This window comes from Euwallacea fornicatus, chromosome 19, assembly GCF_040115645.1.
Source record: "Euwallacea fornicatus isolate EFF26 chromosome 19, ASM4011564v1, whole genome shotgun sequence".
Taxonomy (NCBI): Eukaryota; Metazoa; Arthropoda; class Insecta; order Coleoptera; family Curculionidae; genus Euwallacea; species Euwallacea fornicatus.
In genome coordinates this window covers 1515061-1534566 of record NC_089559.1, presented here as the reverse complement: position 1 = coordinate 1534566, position 19506 = coordinate 1515061, and the positions used below count along the sequence as shown (strand labels likewise).

Sequence of the window (19506 nt, the reverse complement as noted above, 5' to 3'; positions counted from 1 at the left end):
TTAGCTTGGCGCTAAATCAGTGTACACGTCCCCCGATTTATACGGCGGTTGTTTTACACGATTTCGCTTTTACACAGTTCATAAATCAAGGGATTTCGAAAAACTGACAAAAATGTATATTTGGCTGCATATACCCACATACATTTAAATTCGTTACAGAACGGAACGCGTCCGCGTAATTTGCGTCCTCCAAAATCACCTAGGACTAGATCCGTCCTCGGACATGGCGTACTGCTTCCGAGACCACGGCACTAGTCGACCGTTGACAATGGAGGGGGAAACGGTAGCCTATCTCCCTCGGATTCATCAATCGCCTAATTGCCTTTCGCTTGCACTCTATAAAACTCCATGTACGTAGCAGAAAACGGTACTGTCATTGTTATCTAATGAACAGAGTGTAACTTTTAGCTTTTCACGATGTAGTACTTGCGTCTTGTTTGTTCCTAATGGAAAATGACTTATACATGTGCTTACAGATGCGACCAATAAAGTAAATACACCCGTCAACTAGTTGCGAATCTCGGAACTGTCAAAATTCTAGGAAAATTTTCAAGAGTTAACTTAGTCAGGTAGATGCAATGTGCATTTTCCCTAATGACAGAAGACATGTCAACACAAAATAGCAACTGTCAAAAATTCAATTGTTTCCGTCTAAGCGCTTTTTGACAGACAGCATTATAAACGTCTCGTAACGTTATTCAGTGAGATTTATTGATGTTTGTGATAATATACTGCGTGACGTAGAAAAGAGAACATCCCGTAATATGGTTTTATTTAAATCATTTTTGGTATACATGTTTCTTAAACTAAAACAAATCCTTCATTGACAATTTTAACAAATTTAATTTTTAAAAACGAAAAAATAATTAATAATTTGTCGGTCCTTTGCGGCGTCTTATACATTGCTGTACGCGTCTGGGCATAGACCTAATGAGGTTATTAATGTCCTCTTAGGGGATCTCATTCCATGCTAACTGGACACAGCATGACATAGCGCCGCTGAGGTTTGCGGGGGATGGGATAAATTATGCAACCTTCTACCTACAATATGCAATACATGTTCAATCGGTGAGAGGTTTGGAGATCAAGGGAGCAAGGACAGCAAATAGATTGCATTTTGTTGACAGAAGTCCACTCGAACCACATGTGGTTGTGTATTGTCTTGCTGGAAAACTCGATTAACAAGAGTTTCTAGATGAGACAAGAGGTGAGGTTCTAGGACTTGGTGGACGTATCGTTGGGCTGTTACACTGCGTCTAATGAAAAATAAAGGTGACTTATTACCATATGCAGTAACGCCCCAAACAATTACCCTAACAGTTTGATGGGCATTCCACTGTATTGTAAACTGAGGATCTCGTCTTGCACCCCGTCTTTTTCTTACCCTTGCCTGCCCATCATGCATACCTAAACAGAACATGGATTCGTCACCATACACGATATTTTCCCATTATCTGTTCCAATGTATCCGTTCTCTGGACCACTGCAGCCGATTTTGACGATAATTTAAAGTGAAGAGTAACACAAGATGGGGACGGTAGGAAATCGGTCCAAAATTTCTTATCCGGCGATAAATGATTCGAATCCCAATGGGCCTTCCATGCTCAGCTAATCACTGATCCGCCAACGTCCTCGACGAGACTATCTCTTAGGACCATAATTCAAATCTTGGCGTTCTGTAGTTCTTCGGGATCGTCCAGTACTTCTTCTGCCTGTTTGCTCTTCTTGGAACCATGTCTGACATCACACTATAGTGTTGACACTACGGTTCAATCTAGTGACGATTTCCCTAAATGACCAACGAGCCTCTTGTAGACCCACTGTTCAGCGACTCTCAAACTTGATCAACTGATGCAAATTTCGCTACATTCTGCTTCTAGGCATATTTGATTAATCTAAAGGCACGCTATACATGAATAAATGATATTTTTTAGTCATATTGTTGATATTTTATTGCAATTTTATAGTACAAAAAAAAACTAAAACTCCTGATAACTTGTAAATACATTGATAAACATGGCTAAAAATTTTATCATTGTTTAGGTTCTCGTATACAAACACGAATACCAAAAATTATTTAAATAAAATTATTTTTACGGGGTGTTCCCTTTGCTATGTCACACATTTTAATTTTTGTAGTAAGTAAGGTATCGGTTCTTGAAACTTTATTTCCTTCGAATATCCTCTAGTTTTCTATAGAAAAATTTATGGAAAATGGAGCGCAACAAATCATTACTCTCCTGATGAAAGGCGTCCAATGACGAGCTCAAAAGACGAAGGGCTATCACTCCGGTTCATTGCAAAAGGCGTTGGATCTTCTGTCGGAACGGTCCAGAATGCTTGTGAAAACCATCCGCTCCAAGAACACAGGTAAAGCTCGGTAGCCTACAACTGGTATGGGTCGGAAAATTGTGCGACTGGCAAAGAAGGAAACTTTAAGACGGCCCAAGGAATGCCGAATAATGAGTGAAATGCCAATAGTGCCTGGAAGGAAATTTGAAAACGAGAAGTCCCCCACAGGTGTCCTCCTTGAAAAACATTCACTGAGTCACCTGCAAAACTTTCCTGCGAGAGCTCTTAAAACGGTTGGGAGTAGAAAATCAAAAAATGGCGAAACGTTCTATGGAGAGGCGAACCCAAGATTATGATGTTTAGGTCAGACTGTTCGAGAGTGGTGCGAAGGCCTCCAAGATTGGCCTTTGACTCTAGATACACGGTGAGGACCGTGAAGCATGGAAGTGGTAACGTAAAAATCTGTGGATGTGTTCCGTGGGCTGGTGTGGCCCCCTCATAAAAATTGAAGTAATTCGAACTAACGAATGGTATTTGGATATCTTAACAACACACATGTTGTTATATGCCGAGGAAGACATGCCTTTGAGATGGGTTCTCCACCAAGATAATGACCCGAAGCACACTAAAAAGTTTGCGAAGAATTGGTTCACCACGAATTCTATTTATGTTATGAGAGGACCCCACAATCGCCAGACTTGAACCTTATAGAGAACCTTTGGGAGTGCTTGAGAAATCAGGTTAAATAAAGGTGACGAACTTCTATGGATAATTTATGGGGGTTGTAACCTAAGAGGAATGAACGAAAATACCTGTCGAGGAGTGCCAGCCTTCGCGCCCTCTGGGCGTCAACAAAGTTTAGAAGCAAAAGGGCATTTACTAATTATGAAATTTTTTACTAACATGTAAATAATACATTTTTCCAATGTTTCAATAAGCTCGTGACTATTTACTGAAAATACGATGTTTTTCAATTTTTCTGTGTTTTGATGTAGTTTTTAAAAATTTCGCACATTTTACTAATGATTTACTGTCGTTTCGCCATATTTGTTGTGTTATGAAGGCAGAACAATTTTACTATTTCCATTTCACACGGTTTTACCCTTAGGAAAATCAAAGATTTGAATTTACGCAGTTTCGTGCGAAACTTATCTTCCGTGTAAATCGTGGGATAAGTGTATCTCACACTCATAGTTTTCGAGGTCTTAAGGTCTGAGAGAAGATTATCTTAGATCTGAAATGTTGACGTATTAAATGTAAAATGCGCTATTTTTGCACACCCTCAACTAAGCCATACTAAGGAACTGAATTGCTTACCATTGAGCGATGAATTCTGGACCAATGGCGAAGATCGGTGTGGTCCGGTTCGGGTCCAAAACTTCGAAACTGGCCTCGGTGAAATTGTTCATTCTCGCTCTTCACCAGGGAGGCAAATGAAGGTCATATTAAGGCATCATCCTTCTGAAATCAAGTTGATCAGTTAAAATCTCACTTCCAGAATTGTATCGAGTCCTGAAACCCTCGGGAGCTCTTTGGATAATTAAATATGACAGTGGCGTAACGTCTCCAAAAAAAGCTGATACATCTCATCTCAGTTTTAATTCGCCGATACGTCTCTGATTTTTTACGTAACTTAAAATGGATGTAGCAGCAAACGGCGGCATACAGGCCTCCAGTTTAAGGGGACCAACGAAACTAGGGGACACATTAGAGGGGGATTTTATGAAATTCGAGAAAAGGAGTTATTTCCTTTTTAAGTGCGCTACTGTTGTGCCCCACGTTGTTGAGTGACGAATTTCAATTCTTTGCAGAAACCTTAGAATATTCATTAGGTGTAAAATCGGACGCGTTATAGCATCTCTTCAGTGTAATAATTAATTCTTGAAAACTAACTTTTCAGTTTCGCAGTCCTTCCTTAATACGCCCCTGAATTTCGGATTAGAGAGTAATAAATTTCCTCGCTCTAGTGAAACATTGGGAATTGAATAATTTACAAATTCCGTGTTGTCGCTCAAGAGAGAGTTTTGCTAATGACGAAAAAATGCTTTTGCCAATAATTCTTCCTATACCTTCCAAGAAACTTTTCCGCAATCCCCCAAAGGCATGGAACTTGATCCAAAATCGTATGTTTCCAGCTTTCTCCCTCGTCTGTTGACTCCTAATGAATCAAAGCCGTAAAACTTCCTTCTACGACCGATGGCGAATTTAAAACCCCCGTCGTTCTGGAAGAAATATAAATCCCAGAATCAGGTTATGTAGTTTTATGGATACGCCGAGATGCGGGGACAATCTCACCGAAGCCCTGAGGCCTCAAATGGAGGAACTAAAGTCCTTATTTGTAGCCGAGTGGCATATTGCCGGTTTAAGGCAACGGAAGGCGCATTACCCGTCTCCCTTTTACGGTTTTACATGTGTATTACGTCCTCCAGTCCTAAGTACCCTTTTATTTTTAATATCTCAGCAATTAGTGCGGCAAAACCGAAAAGGTTTGCTAATGATAGACAAATAATTATTATAATGTTGTTGATGTGGCAGTAAAAGAAAATTCATTTTCTCTTCGGAAATTTCTCCTCCTTCACCGATGGGAAAAAAATATATACAAAAACTCATTAAAATACGAGCTTTATGTAGAGATTTGCAGGCGAAAGGGCTCGAATTTATCTTGAAAGGAGAGACCTTTATAGCAGTGAAAATTGGTAATAACACCGCATTAAAACCTTTTTATAGTTTATTCAATTTTAGGTACTTCAGAAACGAACGGACTGTAAACGCCACATGTAATTTTCCTTGTAGTTTATTCGCATTCAAAATGGGCCATTTCACAAGTGGAAATTTCGATATTTCTGAAAACCAGCGGCGTACTCGCATTGTTTCTCAAAACTGCCGCAAATATTCAAAAATCGGTGAACTAAAATCGCGCCTTATGCCAAGACGTCTTCCGCCCGTGACCATAAAATTCATCCAGCGCAGCTTTACTTCTAACGTGCTGAAACGCATGATAAAAACCATTGGCGTATCGCGGCTTTTTAACATCCAACGGTTTTCCTAAACTTTTTCCGTCTATTTGATTTGTTGGTTAATTCTCAAGTGTTAAACACATTTGTCGAATTACAGATGGTCCCATCACACGGTCAGTGGCGGATGTAGGTGTAATTGAACTCTCCGAGTGTGCCTGCGGCTAAACCGGCTGTAGATTTCCATGCTTATTTTTAGTTTCCACGTTCCTAATGATGGGTTTAAAATCTAATAGGACCAGAGATCCCGGATCCGAGCTCAAACACAATTAATCATACTGAGTATTTTGACAGATTATTTGTCCTTTAAATATTATATTACGCTGAGTAGATAATGCATTGCTTTCCTACTATTTGCATTGGGGGAAATTTGTATTTGTCAGCTTAAATTTAGGGGACAACGTGTTATTGGAAATGCGATAAGAAAAATTTGTCTGTGTGCCCCTGCTTTTTTCGACGTCCGATTAACAATCCTTGTTAATGCAGAGCGGGACCAATGCCAAATTAAGTCGCAGTGGCGTAGGTACAAGTGGAAAACTTTGTCTCGAATAATGCGCTTCAGCGGCGTTAACTTCGATCGATGTACACCGGAATTTTCGTCAAATTCCGGTAATCTTCGGGTCTTTTATGGACAATGAACGGTACTGATTTAATGGTAAAAATCAGCGAGGTAGTGCGCTTCTCCTTGCGCACGGAGATATTAGGCACTTTGTCTTTTAGAATACAGTGGTGGCCAAAATTTCAGCAACTTTTAAAATGTTCAAAAATATTTTTCGAAAATTAATAATTTGTCATAACTTATGTTAGTAAAGTGTTCTCAGTGCGTCACCCACATAATAATAAAAATGAAACTCCAGTTAAGCAGCACAAGGAAATAGGAAAAATTAAAACCTTTTTTCCTCTGGACAAAAGTGTAGGAACTCTACAAAACAAATTTTCAAAAATCCTTTTTAAACAAAATATTTAACAAATTATATTGCAATTTTGGCATTTAGCCCTTTTCACTGAGAACCTCGTCACATCTTTTTAGCATCGGAAGTAACAAATTGGTAACATATTGTTCATCGATCGGGTTCCAAGCTTCTTGAAGGGCACTAAAAAGCTGATCCGAATTCGAGTAATTTTTAGAACGGATTTTAGAATCTACATAATTCCACAAGTTTTCTATGAGGTTTAAGTTGGGTGACTGCGAGCGCCAATGTAATACATGAACTTGTTCTTCTCGTAAAAAGTTTTTTATGAGTTTAGAAGTGTGTTTTGGGTCGTTGTCCTGCTGGAATATCGAGTGCAGAACCATCTCGTCATCCATGTAAGGAGCCAATTGGGTTTGCGAAATATCTTTACGTACAAATCTGTCCATAATCTCATTAATTCTATAGAGTGGACCCATGCCATCGACCGGAAAAACGTATCTAAACTTGTATGGAACCATCACCATGTTTCACAGCAAGCAAAACATATTTTTTATTCAGTCTTTTACCCACAGGGCGTCTCACATAGGAAGTGCCGTCACTTGTAAATAAATTAAATTTCGTTTCCTCACTGAAGACTACATTTTTCCATTACTCGAGATTCCAGTCACGATGCTGTTTAGCACATTCTATTGGGGCCTTGATATTTTTCTTCGAAGGCAGTGGCTTTTTTTTCGGTCGGCGTCCGAACAGTCCGTCACTCACTAGCCTCCTCCTCACTGTTCTTGGACTAAAATTTAGTTGGCCAGAACTGGATAATTCGTTCAAAATTAACGTTGACGTCAAAAATTGATTTATTTTACTCAATCTCACTGATCGACTCACATTCCTTTTCGTTGTATTTTTTCGACCTCTCAGTATTTTTCTTAGGTTTTAGTGATCCCGTTTCTCCAAATATTTTTATTATTCCCGATACAATATATTTTTTTAATAACGAACTTCGAGCTATTTCACACTGTTTCTCCCCACTTTGATAACGTCTGAGTATAATACTTCTAACTTCTCAAGAAACTGTTTTACCACCACCCAGTTTGAATATGAGCGTCCACTAGGTGTAACTGAATTTTAAGCAAAACTATTGAAGATATCTGTGCCACAATGGAGTTTTACCTTCAAATACCAAAAGTTGCTACATTTTTGTCCAGCAAAATAATTATATATGTCGATAACATTGTTTTGTCGAGGTCTACAATGTTGCTGCATGTAGCAATAAAAATTATTTAGTCAAACATATATAAAACGTAATATAAACTGCTCACCATTTATGAAGTTAACAAAAATATTTGATATTTTTAAAAGTTGCTATAATTTTGTTCAATCCTGTATATTTGCGATAAATAGTGCGCCACTGTTTGCGACTCTTTTTTTAGTGCTGTTTCACGTAGCTTTCGTTGCTGCTGCAACGCCACTGTCTGTACCCACGTCAAGGTGATCATTTTTGCTGTTGCAGAAACGCAATGGCACTAACACTGTTTAATACACAGTGGCGCAGAATTCTTGAAAGTTGAGGTATTTGGAACTTGGCTTCTTCAAAAAATTAACACGTTTTCTTGTTGCTACTGGGAAGACAGTAGCAGTGAGTACACTATTGTTGTCTTCGTTTCACGCAAATCAGTGCACACATTGGTGTAGATACAGGATGCTATGAGAATAATAACCGAAGCACCCGAGCTGACACGTAGACGGCGATTTTTTGTTTAAAATTTGCCCATATTACAAAGACTTGGCCTTAAAAAATTCATGTCTAAGGTTTGAGGGTGCTCCGTTGATTTGTGTTTGTTTTGGAACCGTTTTTAGTGAACACTCCTAGAGATTTAGTGAACATGGAAGAAATTGGTCATCGACATGTGATTCGGAACTTTCATTTGAAAGTTTCAGTTCACCCAACATTAATGCGGAATTAGATTCTGCTTTGGAGGAATCTCTTTCATCGTTAACAATCGTGAAAAATGGGGTGGCAGAGTTTAAATGCGGTCGCACCAGCTGCCAAAGCGAACCCCGAAGTGTTCGGCCCGATGACGCTGCAGATCTGACCACTCCAGATGTTGTGGCGACAATCTACAAAATTGTACTGAAATTGCGAGAGTTGGCGGATAAGAGAGTGCTGCCCGCAAAATGACCAAAACAGCGTTGTGAGGATGTTTCAAGGGAGTGTTTGACAAAGTTTCGCAGTAAATAAAGTCGAGTTTTTGCGAAGATTCGTAACTATCGATGAAACATGGGACCATAATTTTACAGGTGAGACGAAAAAGTAGTCACCACAATGGACTCAAAGGGGAGGATCGTCTCCGAAAAAGATCAAAACCGTTCCATCTGTAGGAAAGGTGATGGTGTCAGTTTTCTGAGAGGCGGGGGGCATAGTTTTTATCGATTATCTGCCTAAAGGAAAAACAATAACGGGAGAATGTTATACAAATTTATTGCGGGGTTTGAGCGCCGAAATTAGGAAAAAGCGATCGCATTTAGGGAAAAAGTAAGTAATATTTCATCAAGACAATGCAGCGGTCCACGCTTCCGTCATCGCGATTGCCAAAATCAGTCAGCTTGGTTTCGAACTCTTTTTTCTCATCCGCCATATTCGCAAGATTTAGCCCCCTCAGATTATTTGCTATTTCCAAATTTGAAGCGATGGCTGGACGGAAAGAAATTTGCCAACGATGAAGAGGTGGAGTCCGAGATCGATGCCTATTTTGAAACGTTTGAAGCTTCCAATTATAAATAAGGTATAGAAACCGTGGGGCATAACTGGGAAGAGTGTCTCTATTAAAGGAGACCGTGCTGAGAAAAATGTAATATTTTTATTAATTCATTAATTTTTTTTTTATTCGGGTACTCCTGGAACCATCATCGCATTCAAATGCGTGGCCAAACCTCAAGGGGTGATTCTTTGAGAAATGCCAGGACAAAAGGTGTATATAAACTTAGGTTCGGTAACGCTTCGTTTTTAAACTATCCAGCTTTGAAGAGTGTCAAACAATTCTTAACAACGCTTCCTTTCGTAAAAAATGTAATAACCCTTCTAAATTCGGCAGTGTTGCTTATGGTTATTATTGTTATTCATCCACCAGCGGCTTTTTAAAAACTTTTACATCTCTTCGGCAACAAGTAACTAAATATAGGATTTTGTTGTGTCTCGAATTTTTATCGCATCAAGTGGGGTTTTTAGAGGCTCAATGCGCCATCACTGAGTCAGTGGAGCATAGATAACGGTAATAACCGTAAATAACATTGCCAGATTTCAGCAACATCGACCAAAAGGTCATTAAAGTTTTCAGGCAAAAACGATTTCCCATGAAAAGTTTGACACCCCGTATTTTGAAAACGAAGCATTACGGGGTTTATGTTTACATAAACTTTTCGTCGTAGAATCACCCAAGGAATCCCTCCCTGAAGTTTGGACACGTATTCACACAACTCTCTGTATAGGCGAGAAGCTGGACTACAAGTTAGAGATTATACGTTTGTCGACAATCGTTTGAAATTGTGCATTTCCTTGCGATTTGCAGCCTCGATGGAGCCATGGGTACATCACTGGTTCCTATCAAATTTACGTGGTAATTATTCGTTGCCATAGAGAGAGAGCTCGACCGAAATCGAGTATCGTCACAGTGGCGTAGAACGGCTGTGTTTCAGGGCCAAACTATATGAAATATTTGTGTTTCGAAGTGTCTTTCTTCGTGCAGCTGGCAAACTACTGGATTTGGGTGCCGGCACACCACCTCTTCCTCTTAAACGGAGTCGACAATTTTTACTGAGATAGAGAAAGAACGGAGCTATAGTAATCGATTAAAATCGCAATGACGTCAGGCTCGAAACCTTATGAAGTGTTAAAAAGTTATCTGAGAATAACATTCACTATTTGCTAAGAGCTCGGACGAAAACCCTCTAAGTGTTATCGAGGATTTTCGTGTGAGCTCTTAGTAAAGGATAAGTGTTATTCCCCGTGAGTTTCAACTAAGAATAGTGTGCGATTCCATCGTCCTGGCAATCTCTACATATGTGGACACGTTGTTTCCATATGGAATAAGAGAAAAAAAGGAAAAAACAAAATCATAGCCTCCGTCCGTGTAAAAAAGAAGTATGATTATGATTCATATATATATCCTTTTGGGTTTAACGTAATACCCTTGGGCTCAGGTACATACGCGATACGGAAGGATTCAAACCGACACCGAATATCCGGATTGATTTTCCAGGGCTCGATCTGTTTAAGCTTCATTTGGATTAAATCGGGTCCTCGTAACACGTAAATGTTTAAATTGGGCCAAATTCTATTTTTGGACGAATCCCTTATAAGGGCGACAGCATCGATGTATTATCATCATGTCTCTCTTCTGGATCCTGCATACCTATTGTCTTTCGCTAAAGAACGAATGCGTTCAGAGCTCGAAGTCATATCGCTTGTTTTGATTTAGAGTGCAAAAACTAAAGGAAAAGGTCGAAGTGTCTGCCCTTTAGGAATCAAATTAAAAACGTTCCCAGGCGAAGGTTTCGTCTTTCGGAATGTTTCGAAATATCAGAAAAAGACGCAAAAAGCGAATGGCCTTATTAGAGCTGGGGAGCGAAATTAGCAATCGCAACAAATGTGATAAACGAAATTTTGCTTTAAGAAAATTCCTGAAGGGAGTTTTTACGATTTTCATTTCACTCGTTATGCCGGAGACTATGAAGAGAAGAAGGTGCTTGCCGAGTTAATGATGACGACAGCCCCAAGGGCACAAATAATAAGTTCAAACGTACAAAATATGGAAATTGAAAATGCAGAAGGGCATCCTGCCCAATCGCTATTCAATTAAGGAATGCTCGAGCGGTGTTAAAATCTTGTTACTGGAAAGGTCGAGGGGAATAAGGGTGCACAGCGAAACCTCGACAACGCAGGGGGGTTTACCGAATCGGAAATAGCGAAAGAAGCAATCAGACCGCGGAGGAGCCCTGGGGTCTAGATTTGCATCGTTCCGTATGGGAAACGCTATTACGATTCATTGACACCTGTTCGTGAAAATCCCCTCAGAAGGGAAGAAGTGAAATTGGGTTGAAAATGGCGCCAAAATTGACGGATGCTACGCGAGGATTAAGTTGGGAGATCTGGCGACGGGAGAGAGGCTCCTAGAAAGTCTGAAAAAGCAAGAAATTTGCGGGAGAAGCCGAAAAAAAACGTTGAAATCAAATACTTTCAACTTTGAGATTTCCCGTATAGCAATTCGATACCATCCCCATTCCAACAAAAATTGGGGTATATAGCAGGTGGCGCCCTTCACCTCCCATCTTCTATGGATCAGTTATTATTAAAGGTAGGATTTTGATGTAGGGCGCACTTGTGCCCTGAAAAAAGCGTGACGGTACCAAACAATTTTTTTAATGGGACACCCCGTATTTCTCATATTCTCGTGCTTTCTATGTTTGTCTACATACTCCTAAAATTTTGTTGGATAATATCGGCCAAAATAACATTAAAAACTAAACAAAATAGCATTTGCACTTCTGATGCGAAAAATTAATAAAACGCAGAAACCTACCTAAAAAAACCATTAAAAATGTTTATTGAGCGTGGTTCAGTAGTTTCATTAAAAATGTTTCGGCGATCGATATTGTACAGGGTGTCTAAAATTTAGGATCTACGTTATTCAAACAACATAATTATTCATAAGGGAAAATTTAACAAGTTCTAACATTTTTAGTTAAGAAAATGCGTCCTACGACACTCAGATTTTGCTTGATTATAATCCCATTCCCTCTCTGCCTGACCGAAAATTACTAACGCGATTTGACTGAACACAGTGGCGCACTAGGTTCTAAAGTATGGCTTATTTTTGACAAAAAAAATTAACACGTGAAAACAGAAAGTATTCAAACATTTTCTCCATGACGCAAGAACTTTCTACGCCACTGTGATTCTGCCAAATTTCAATTCAATTATTTCCAAACCTAATTTCCCAAGAAACAGCGGGGTAGTGGAACCAGAATTAAAGCGATTTTCTACAGCAAGAAGCTTCAACAATTTTTTTGCTCACTCAAGAAAAACACTCTACGCTACTGCGTATTTATACGGAATTAGTTTCGCCTATTTATATCAAAGCAAAAAATGTCAACTTGATGTGGCAGCCAATAATGGCGTATCGAGCCCCGATCAAAGCTTAGTTGTAGATACTCGTAAGAGAATGCTTTCGAACCAATCTAATCCACCGTATTTTATGCAAGAATAATTATTTTGTTGGCATCGGCAAGAGAAAGCATTATTCATAAGATAAAAGTTTGCGCGACTGAATTTAAATTTTTAAACGAAAAAATTATCAACTCGATCTAAAAGCAATCAGTGGCGTAGTTCCTGGGATCTGAATCAATTTTAGAAATTTGAAAAAGCTTTTCATTTTCTCTGACAATCTTTGTATTAATCCTAAAAAGCTTAAGTGTCCAAGAAGAAACATGAAGGACAACATCCCAGATTTGCCTATTAACTATTATGTAAATTTAAACCCTCGTAGCCATCATTATTCATCAAACACGAAACATGGCGGACCAATAATAACGAAAATTGCCAAGGGATGCACCAAAGCAATTAAGAGAGCATACATATGGATCACATATACTATAAATTTTTGACTAATGGACTTGATGATTTATTGCGTGTCGCATAGATGCGGGACACTAAAGGTCATCCAGAAATTTGTCATGCGTGAGATGAATCACAAATCACAATATGATTTTCATAAAAAGAGAGATTCGCGATCTGCCACTGTCAACGTAAACATCGACATATGGCATTGACAAGAAAGATAGGTTACAGCGAATTTTTTGACATCTGTCGAATTTTTATTCCCCAATTGTCGTTGACGTTTGACATTGCCCTAAATCGCCATGTTGAGAAAAGCGTTACGAAGTAACTTGAAATAAAATAGTGGTAGTTCAATCAGAGCCTCTTCCTAAAAAGTTCATTATTGGAGAGTTCGTATTATGTTAACCTATCTACGATAGGTGAATAGATTCGAGCTAGTAGGCAGGCATAAATAGCGTATTATGACATAAATGAATAAGGGCTGTAGACAATATACCGGAGGCGGCGGTGTACGAGATCTCGAGGCCAGATAATCCATTGTTGGAATTGATGTTCGCGGTAACAAAACCGCCGTATCACTGTCTTAGTTTCTGTGGTCTCTGTCTTCGTCTCACGCGTGACTTAATTAAACTACATAATTTATGTCTCTGGGCTGATCCCTGGCGTGAGGAAAATGCGGAAATTGGCAACTTCTTTGTAGTACAGAGGGGGGAAAACAGGTCAAAAAGTGAAAAATACGCAAACCACAGAGTCGATCCTTTATAAAAGAAAAGTACCGATATATTTACTTTAAATCGACCCTTCATGCAAAAAAGGAAAAATTGATAGCAAATTTGAAAAAGGGAAATTTTTTCACCCACGAACTATACCTAACACAAGGGGAAATCGAATGATAAATAGGTGCCCTTATGCCCCTTAAGGGCTCTGTCGAATTTATAGCACGAAAAGCACTTTATATAGTTCATAGCAGAATTGAGCCAACAGGCGCCATCTTGAACCAAGCTTAAGCTTCGATCAATTTCCATTTTTCGTCAGTTCTTCAACGATATTACCATTGGAACCAGAACTGTCATTCGCGCCCTATTTCCGTGATTAATACCTATAGATAAAACCGTTCTTCGACACCGCATACAAAATGGAAACAGTGTATAGATTCCCGTGCACACTTTACATGCTTCTCAGAAATAAATTGCGGAAAATTGCCGGAAGATGTTTGCTTTCCTTATCTTTGAATTTTTCTTTGCCGCGTTTTCTTTATGTCCGGATGTTTCGTTTTCTTTTTTTAAAATGCGCCGTTACCGAATCGTTTCCCCTGCTCTACTGATACAGTGAAAACTCTTAGAAATATTAGCAGCAATGAAAAAGTCGAACAAGTAGAGTGGGTAAATATCAAAGAATCTTTTTCGGGACTTCAGTTCAGGTTTAAAAATGGGCTATTTCGCTAGGCCTCAGAGTTGCAATGGTTTCTCTCTTCTCTGCCGTTATTGAAACTAGAGCCGCCATTAACTTTAGCGCCGGTGCAACTAGAACTGTAAAAACCCTTATAAATATCTATAAGAATGCGAGAATAGCTCATGTAGATTCAGTAAATGAAAACTAAATTTTTAAGCAACATAGCGTCGTCGAAGCGCCACGCATGCGCCTTCGAAAATTTTAGGTCAATCTCGATGCTCCATCCTCCAACTAAAGCGGTCACCTTCAACTCACTGCGTGGAATTGACGTTAGGGCAATAAATCTATCGGGTGATTTTAGATAAATAGGACAAGCAAATATCTCAAAGTCGAGAAGATCTACAAAAAAAACATTTTTCGAGTAATCGTAATAAAGTTCGTTCTATTCTCAGGAGTTTTCTTTTATGCTGTGAATTTTTTTCGAGGCCATCTTCACCCTTCTTTTGGGGTCAATTTTGCTTTTTGAAATGAAGCACCCAATTTTTTACCAGATTCGAATTCTTTGTTGAAAACAAAAGCATTTTTACTTGAAACGTTTTTTGCTGAAAGCGGTAAAATTCGTAATAATACTATAATAGATACAAAACGAAAGTTTCATTAAACTTTATTAGGGCATTTTAACACTTTTATTTGTTATAGAGTAAATTTTATTGACTTTCTTTACTTCCTTTATTACGAAAAAAAGACATTTTTCAATTCGATTTGTCTGTTTTAACGAAAAATCTCTTTCGCCAAAAAAATGTTTCAACTAAAAACTTATTTCCTGTTGGCAGAAAATTCGAATTTTAAGATAAAAATCGAGTATTCCTTTTGAAAAAACAATGTCGACTCCAAAGAATGGCGAAGACGACCTTGGAAAAAATGGAAAGCATAAAAGATTGAATCCCCAAAAATAAAGAAGGTTTTATTCGAACGTTTTTTTTTTCAGATCTTCTCAATTTTAAGATATTTAGTTGTCCCGCTTATCTAGAATAACCCGGTATAAGCTGTTTGGACGTAGCAAATAATTGCTCAAATTGGGCAAATGTTTTAAAAGGACGCCCGCCATGTATTAGTTCCCCTCCCTGGAGGCTTGGGGCGTCATTTTGTGACGTCATAAAAGACATAGAGATTACAAACATAATGCCCGACTTACCGAAAAGGGGGGGCAAAACTGTAAAAAAGGACCGTGTTCAGGTGCGGCATTGACGCATTTGCCGGTGATATGTGGTAAAAAGGGGGGACAAATAGACATCGCGTTGCATGGTAAGTATAACACATTGTATGGTACATTAGCACCATGCACTTTTGTATCACCAACTTTAACGCTCAATGTTATCATAACCAGCCAAGCATACACGAATTCAACAAAATTCGCTAAAATCGGATTTTTTTAGCGTTTTTTTTTAATAAAAACACAAAAATTTCAAATTTAAAATATGGTTATATTTTACGATTTAGAAGAAGTGGATGTCGCATTACTTTTTTACAGTTTGATCCGCCAAATTGGCGAATTAGACACTCACCAATGGCGAAGAAACCCAAAGACGTGAGCACGTCACTGAGATCACATCGGAAAAGTGCCTTGAGAATGTTTTTGTTTTACTTCAACATTACCCTGAACAAAGAAAGTTATGAGAAATTTAAAAACCGACCGAAATTTGAAAAACGCCCTCTAGCGCGATGGACTGTAAAAATATCGAAATACGATTTGGCCAGAGATATTTTCTCAAAAATCGAGCTTTTTTTCCCTATCCAGCCGGGAAATGGCATTTTCCTGTCAAAACATTCCAAATCCGAACACCCTGTACGTCTTATACAGGCTGTCTCATGAAAAACAAGCGCGGCTATAACTCAATTATTTATGGACGAATTTTCATGAAATAAAAACCAAACAAAATGATATCGGTCAGACTACTAAATAAGATCAAAGTTGTTTTTTTTTACACTCAACTTCTTCTGTTCAGGGTGTCAACTTCAGAATTTTAAATAGAACGCGGCCTTTTTCACATTTTTTAATGTTAAAACAGTTTTTAACCCGACACAATTGATTTTTTTTTAATACTAATGCAACGTTTTAAATATTGCAAATAGGATTTTTCGTCTGCATTTGACAACATATTTTTCCGTAGTTTTCACAAAAATATTATTTCTATAGGTATTGCTCGAATTGACTACCACCACGTTGCACATATAACTGATATCTCCCTATTACACCATGCGTAGCATTTACAGTAGCATTTGGCGGAATTTCCCGGCAAGCATTTACAATTCTTTATCTTAAAATATCGATATTTCCTGGTTGGGTAATATAAGCTTTATCTCGAAACTAGCCCCATAGCCAAAAATCCAGCGGAGAAAGGTCCGGCGAACGGGCCTGCGGTTCTATCTTATCCCTTCTCCACTCCAACGAGCTCCACTTGTCCATGACGCCAGGTATTTTTGCACAGGATAATACAACGGGATAAGAAATGCAGACGACCACAAGCTAACACAGGTAGTCTCATATCAGTACAGATAGATGCATAACTCACATTATCCAAGATTTTAATTTTTTTTCGGTTAAAAATTGTCTTAACATTCACCACACATCGTCAAATTGAGCAAAATGTTTTTTTTTTTTTTCAAAAAATGTAAGAAAAAGAAATTCTACTTAATATTTTAAAGTTGGTATCTGAAGCGGAGAAAATCGAGTTTAAAAAAACCTACTTTGGCATTATTTAGTAGTCTGAACTTTATTATTTAGTTTTTAGCTCATCAAAATCCGTCCATAAATAACTGAATTATAATTATGCAATTTTTTTTATGAGACACCTTGTATATAGGCCGATTACGCCATTTCATTTCATGTAATGATTCTCTCACTCTCATTGAATTTGAGTTTCGACCGCAGTTGCTGCGAAACTTACACTGTAAGTGCAGGTGGGTGTTCAGTTATTATGAAGAGCTTCATTCGAAATTTCACTTTTGCGCCGCGTTTCGTACATCAAAGCTCATTTTTAATTAATTTATTGTTATTATTAAAATTATTTTTCTCCGCTAACTCCAAAACACGGCCTGCAAAGTTAGACAATGTTGCCAATAATTTTCTCAATATCCTTGAAAAACTGACGTTTTTTGCTACAATCAAATATGGAGGCCGCGAGAAAAGCCAACTAACAAAGCACCTCATACCTTGGAAACGTAGTGCGATAGAAGAAAACTGACAACACTGAAAAAAAATCCGAAAGGGCTCTGAAGAACGTTTCGGTCAAATTCATTTCTAACGCCATTTCCCATTTATGAGAAAAAAATTGAAAAAACGGGTTTCCAGTTTTTCAGAAATATCGGGAAAAGTACTGGCAACACCGCCGATTTCGAAAAGGATTTTTATCGTTACCTTAACGAATTGACTCGTTTGAGGAGCTCCATTGGCCCAATTTCGAGATGGCCAAGAGGGTTTTCCATTAATATAGCAAATTTGTACACCGGCAGGCAAGACACAATTTTGGGTAATTCGGGGGTTTCATTGGATCATCGGGTTAATCTGCTTAAAGCCGATTTGGCCGTCGCTTAATGGAAACGATATTAGCATCCACTCGTGCAGGTATATACCTCTTTAATAAAGGGTAAACCCTCTTTAAATTGCGATTTTCCAGCTGCGTATATCTTCTAGATGGTATTACGTCACCTATATATATATATTCCAAGTTCCAAATTCCATACCATTTTTCCGAGTTTTATGAGATTTTTGTCCATTTGGATATGAAATTATGCTGCATCACATGACAAGTGCTACGTGTTAGCACAAAAAAAAAGAGAATTGTCGTACACATTTGAGAATTATATACAGGGAGTTTCAAAATGTGTTGGCATTTTTGTACATAAATTTTGAAAGATCATCAAGATCACCGATTTATATAGAAATAAGTTTGGTTCAACTAGACTGATAAAAATAACATTTTTAATTATTAAGAAATTATATATAGTAGTTATTTTTTATTTTGTGAATCAGTAGTTTCTTTTAGTAACAATGACTACGGAAAGGTGACTACAACATCCAATAATGCACCAGATTATCTCTAATAGCAGGCGGTAAAGTGACTGTTGCATGCACTTATAAGCTGAAATTTGCATTTTACCGCACGAGGGCAGTAATGAGCTTTGCCACACGCAAATCGAGGTAGCAATGCGGCAGCGCTAAAAATTTTCCTGAGACCTATCAATCTAAAACCGAATTTACTTTGCGCCATTCGGTAAACTCCAATCAGCGTGCGGCAAAATATGTCTTTCCGCACTTGTTAGGGTAATAACTGTTACCATACTTAGTAGATAAAGTATTTACATATTGCCGTTCTTCTTTTGATTTTTATGATCGGTTCTATGACTGTATAAGTGTCCATTACGTGACGCCATCTGATAGTGCGGACAATGAGTAATTGTCCGTTATGTATTATATCTCGACTGCGACGCACTTGTGTAATTTTTCTTTTCGTGCCAATAAGTGTCTTGGGAAAAATTAGTTTCGGCCCTATTTTTCACCCTTATTTGTCAGCTTGAGCATGTTCCCAAAAGGTATTTAACTGCCAGTTTTCCAGGGTTTCAATTTAAAATCTGTCTTAACAGAATTGATGGAAATCTCTAAAACTTAGAGCTAAAGATAATTTACTTACTTGATGAGATCGCAGCTTTGCAGCCATATTTCAGAGCGTGCGTTTTCACTCACTTCCCGTCCTGTAATTATTATTACTGCATTATGGAGAGACAGTGCTTTGTCCATTAACAAAATGCCATGGAAGAGATAAAAACTTCCGCCAGCGCGAAAACTTCCTGATGATGATAAGGACCTGCTTCGAAACTTTGAGCGCGGATAGCCCCCAACAAGTGAGACGCGAAGCGCTTTCCATGGTCCTGATTTTGAATCCAGGATGCGAACGCCTGCGCCAGGGGCACTTTATCTGGAATCGCAGGCGATTTGTTTTCCCTGATTTGGTTATCTAGGTATAGGTATCCTTCTCCCCTGCTTCCTACAAATTTTATCCATCAAAAGTTCAAGGTGTTCTCTTATATATTCAATAAAAAATTGACCACCTTATCCAGAGGTCTGCCGATTATGCCCTCGCCCATAATGAGCCTCTAAGAGCGCTATTTCCCTATACAGTTGTTATTTACTGCACCCACGAGCGTGCAACAAAGTTGCTTTGCCGCATGCATTTGTGAGCTGGCCCCTTGTATACAGATAGAGATCATAAATGTGGGAAATTTC

General features: G+C 38.5%; 1 protein-coding gene across 4 annotated transcripts in view; it reads right to left on the bottom strand.

Moving 5' to 3' along the window:
- Positions 1-19142, bottom strand: part of mAChR-B (muscarinic acetylcholine receptor) — a 45259-nt gene extending 26117 nt beyond the window's left edge. For 3 of the 4 annotated variants that reach the window (XM_066293594.1, XM_066293596.1, XM_066293597.1), the window contains exons 1-2: positions 18914-19142; positions 3610-3753 (exon numbers count right to left, since the gene is read on the bottom strand). In XM_066293594.1, the coding sequence (XP_066149691.1) occupies positions 3610-3701 (92 nt within the window). In that variant the 5' untranslated portion in view covers positions 3702-3753; positions 18914-19142. Of the gene's footprint in view, positions 1-3609; positions 3754-4361; positions 4478-18913 lie in introns of those variants that run through there. The other variant, XM_066293595.1, reaches the window with a different exon arrangement.
- Between the last annotated feature and the right edge of the window lie 364 nt (positions 19143-19506).